Below are 3,549 nucleotides of genomic sequence, written 5' to 3'. Positions count from 1 at the left end.
TAAATAAATTAATAAATTAATAAATATAATTAATAAATATTTTATTTTTCAGATATTCTTTCTTTTAGTGTAGCTAGATCTAGAGTTCTATAATATAAATAAAAGAGCGACATTGAGAATCGATAAATGCGATTATATATATTATATGCGATATATTCTTCTGTAACGTCAACTGCGAGTATGTTCTATTGCATTATTATTCTTTACTTGTTCACAATAATAGGAAATAATATAGCCCTGAATCACGTTCAATTAGCCAATCAGATGGTTTCCCTCAATGTCGCTTCTCTATTTATATAGGATTCTAGCTAAATCATACATCAGTAGGTATATTTTAACAAATAGTATATTTTAACAAATAAATGTCTCATACGTATTTTGATTTGTGTATAAATAGAGAAAAATATGTTATACAGCATGTCCGGTAACTCACAAAAGACTTGCAGTGTACAGGTAGATTAGATTTAAACTGAACAAAAAAATTCTTCTATTATTTTGCGAACAATCATGTAAAATTTTGAGTTATTGAAAGAATATTCGTAAATGATTACCCGCCATATAATAGATGAGTTGTGATGGCAACGTCTGCCGCTATATGCTTGTATATTAGATCAAACTGAACAGAAAAATCCTCTACTATTTTCCAAATGACCACGTACATATTTAGTTATTAAATTAGTTATTAATGAAGGAAGATTTGATGTATAGTTGTGCGTGTTAATGCACCAATTTTATTTTAATTAATAACTAAACATCTACATGATCACTTGAAAAATGATAGAGGGCTTTTTTGTTCAGTTTGACCTAATATACAAGACATATAACGGCAGTAATTATTCACAAATCTTCTTTGATTGATAACTCAAAATTTCATGTGATTATTTGTGTAAAATGATAAAAGAATTTTTTGTTCAGTTTAACCTAATCTACCTGTATATACCACGGCTCCGGTGAATTACCGGACACCCTGTATATGCAGTCATATGTAGTTCGCTACATTTTATTTGCGCGGTGGAGTGCAACCGAATTGAAATATCCAAACAGCTGTGTATCGACGTCGTGGCCCGTTAAGATGTCGACAAATTTGACGAAGCACAAAGTGTCCATAAACGCGACAACGTTCAGACTGGAAATGGATTGGTTTGACAGGCGATACGTGTGGTCGTCGACCCTTTTGTTTCGAGATCGATATGTCGCTCCGCGCGGCGTGTGTACGGTGCTGCATACAACGCGACGCGCTACGTCAAACACAGGTCGGCTTCCTTAATTTTATTAACCGCGTCGAACGTTCTCGGTTCAATGTTTGCCAGAGAGGGATGCGCGTCGCGATAAGGCCGTGCGATATTACGATGGAACGCTTGTCGCCCTGCGCGGCAATTTGCTTGCTGGTGCTTGCGACGTTTCACAGCCGGCATGTTTGTACCGTCTATCAAGGTATGCATTCTCCACTCCAATCCCGCTGAATTTTCCCTCCCATCGCGCTCTCATGCTTCGCATTTTCTCGAACGAAAATCCCATTAGAGATTCTTTCGGTCGTTAAGACCCCGAGCTGAAATTAAAGTTGCGGACTTATTCAGAGGGGCAGTGATGGATTGCTCCGTTCGACCGCTTCTCCTTAATCTTCATATCTTCCCCTTAAAACGATAATAATTATGCACGAAAGTTTATACACGCTGCGAGACTTTAACGAGATGAAGAATTATACGATGCGGTGCGATATAAATTTTGAAATGTTACACCCAAAACAAGGAATTCTAGTTGCAAGGCGCTATTTCCTAATTCCGTATTCCAAGCGAAAATTTTGACCGGAAGAATTAGATTTCCTCGTCTAGTGAAGTGGACTATTAGAAACCAGAGAGATATTACAACTTTTCTTCTTTTTTGTATTAAGTAGGAAATGTTCTCTTACTAGAAGAAATTGCTATTAAGGATCTTACATACTCGCTGCGGCCATCTTTTAATATCATTTATGATGTTAAAAGAGCGAGAAAACGCATGCTTAAAATTTCTACAAAGTATGTATATCGAAATAAAAATATATATCCAAAAAATAACACTTGCAATCATTTAAGCGCACTTTTAAAATATTTCGAATATTTTCCTTTTGTTGTGTTCTAATAATATTGATAAGTAATCGTAAAATTAACGTGGCATCCTTCCATTTTAACCAACCATTTATTTATTATCTTGTTATGATAATTTTACGATGATTTATTAATTGTTGAAGTAACAGAAAAGTATTCGCAGTATTTTAGAGGTGTGCTTAAATTAATTGCAAGTGTCATTTTTTGGATATATCCTTTTATTTCAATATACTTTGTAGGAATTTTGGGAATGCACTTTCTCGCTTCTTTGAAACGTCATCAATCAAGAGTTCCGTAGCGAGTGACCAGGAATCTTAAAAACTTGTACTGTAGATAAGAGACAAAATTACTCCAAATTTAAGAGTATTGCACTTAAAATATTTTCCTTTTGATTTTCGTAGGATCTTCTCTTTCTCTTCATCTTTGCCTCTTACTTTTTCTTTCTCTTTATCTCGGCTATATATAAAAATAAAATTTTCTAAGATACAGAAGATTCCGTTAAGGATGAGATTATCTTTTTCTGGATGTACAGAAACGCATAAACGCGGAGTCAGGTACGAAGTGAGAAACGTAGCGCAAATTGAGATACGCTTCTAATTTTCTGCGGAAGAAGTTCCGTCGTCGGCAGAGGCGTTCTTCAGAGAGCTCTTCCGCACCTTATCAGTCTGTCCTATTTCGAGAAAGTCATTGCCATCTATCAGAGCGGAGCTTCCCTCTTGTCGAGCTCAGCGCTCACGCAAGAGCTATTTTTCGCGGTTTCGCGAGAGCAGCGCGGGATAAGGGTAGCGGTATGAGAGGATGACCCATTGTACATCACATCTCTATGCCATCACCCTTCCTCGCTGCGGTATCACGGCGTCAGCCGTGTGGATGTCGAAAACGAAAACACGCTTTCTTCCTGTTGCAAGCTCGATTTAAAAATCTTCCCGGGCGCTGTGGCATCGTGACGCGGCATCTTTTAACCTATCGCTCATCTCACCTTTCCGCAGACAAATAACGCCGCCACCAGAAAGATCCTCTGAATACATCACCCAAAATATTTTGCACGAGGAGTATTTCGGTAATGTCGTTTTTGCGAATCCAACATGAATAATTCCTCACTCGCGATATCGAATAATGTCTATGTATCGAACAAAATAGCTTCCTCCAACGAGCCGAGCTTTGCATCGAGATATCTGATCGAGCGATTGTTAATTCAACGTTCGATAGAGCTTCAAAATGAGGAGAATAATTTTTTTTTTGTAGGGAAACGCCGCGTATGCAAGTGACGTTTCTCTGTGATATAGCACCGCCAAGTGGGAAAACCGCTGCGCTTATACCGCGAAATGATGATCCATTGTACGTGCCTAGCCGTAGCTTCATTCCTTTTTCACTCTTCTCTCTCTCTCTCTCTCTGTTCTTTCCTCTCTCCCTCTCTCTCTCTCTCTCTCTCTCTCTCTCTCTCTCTCTCTCTCTCTCTCTCTCT

The 3,549-nt window shown here is 37.9% G+C and overlaps 1 protein-coding gene across 1 annotated transcript in view; it reads left to right on the top strand.

Annotated features, from left to right (window-relative positions):
* The first annotated feature begins 1,349 nt into the window (after positions 1–1,349).
* Positions 1,350–3,549, top strand: part of LOC116851621 (A disintegrin and metalloproteinase with thrombospondin motifs 6-like) — a 29,109-nt gene continuing 26,909 nt past the window's right edge. The window contains exon 1 of the mRNA XM_032831232.1: positions 1,350–1,434. Coding sequence (XP_032687123.1) covers positions 1,350–1,434 — 85 coding nt within the window. The remainder of the gene's footprint in view (positions 1,435–3,549) is intronic.

This window comes from Odontomachus brunneus, unplaced genomic scaffold, assembly GCF_010583005.1.
Source record: "Odontomachus brunneus isolate Ranch 3 - 2012 unplaced genomic scaffold, Obru_v1 Obru_scaffold_182, whole genome shotgun sequence".
NCBI lineage: Eukaryota > Metazoa > Arthropoda > Insecta > Hymenoptera > Formicidae > Odontomachus > Odontomachus brunneus.
This window is presented reverse-complemented; position numbering and strand designations above follow the sequence as displayed.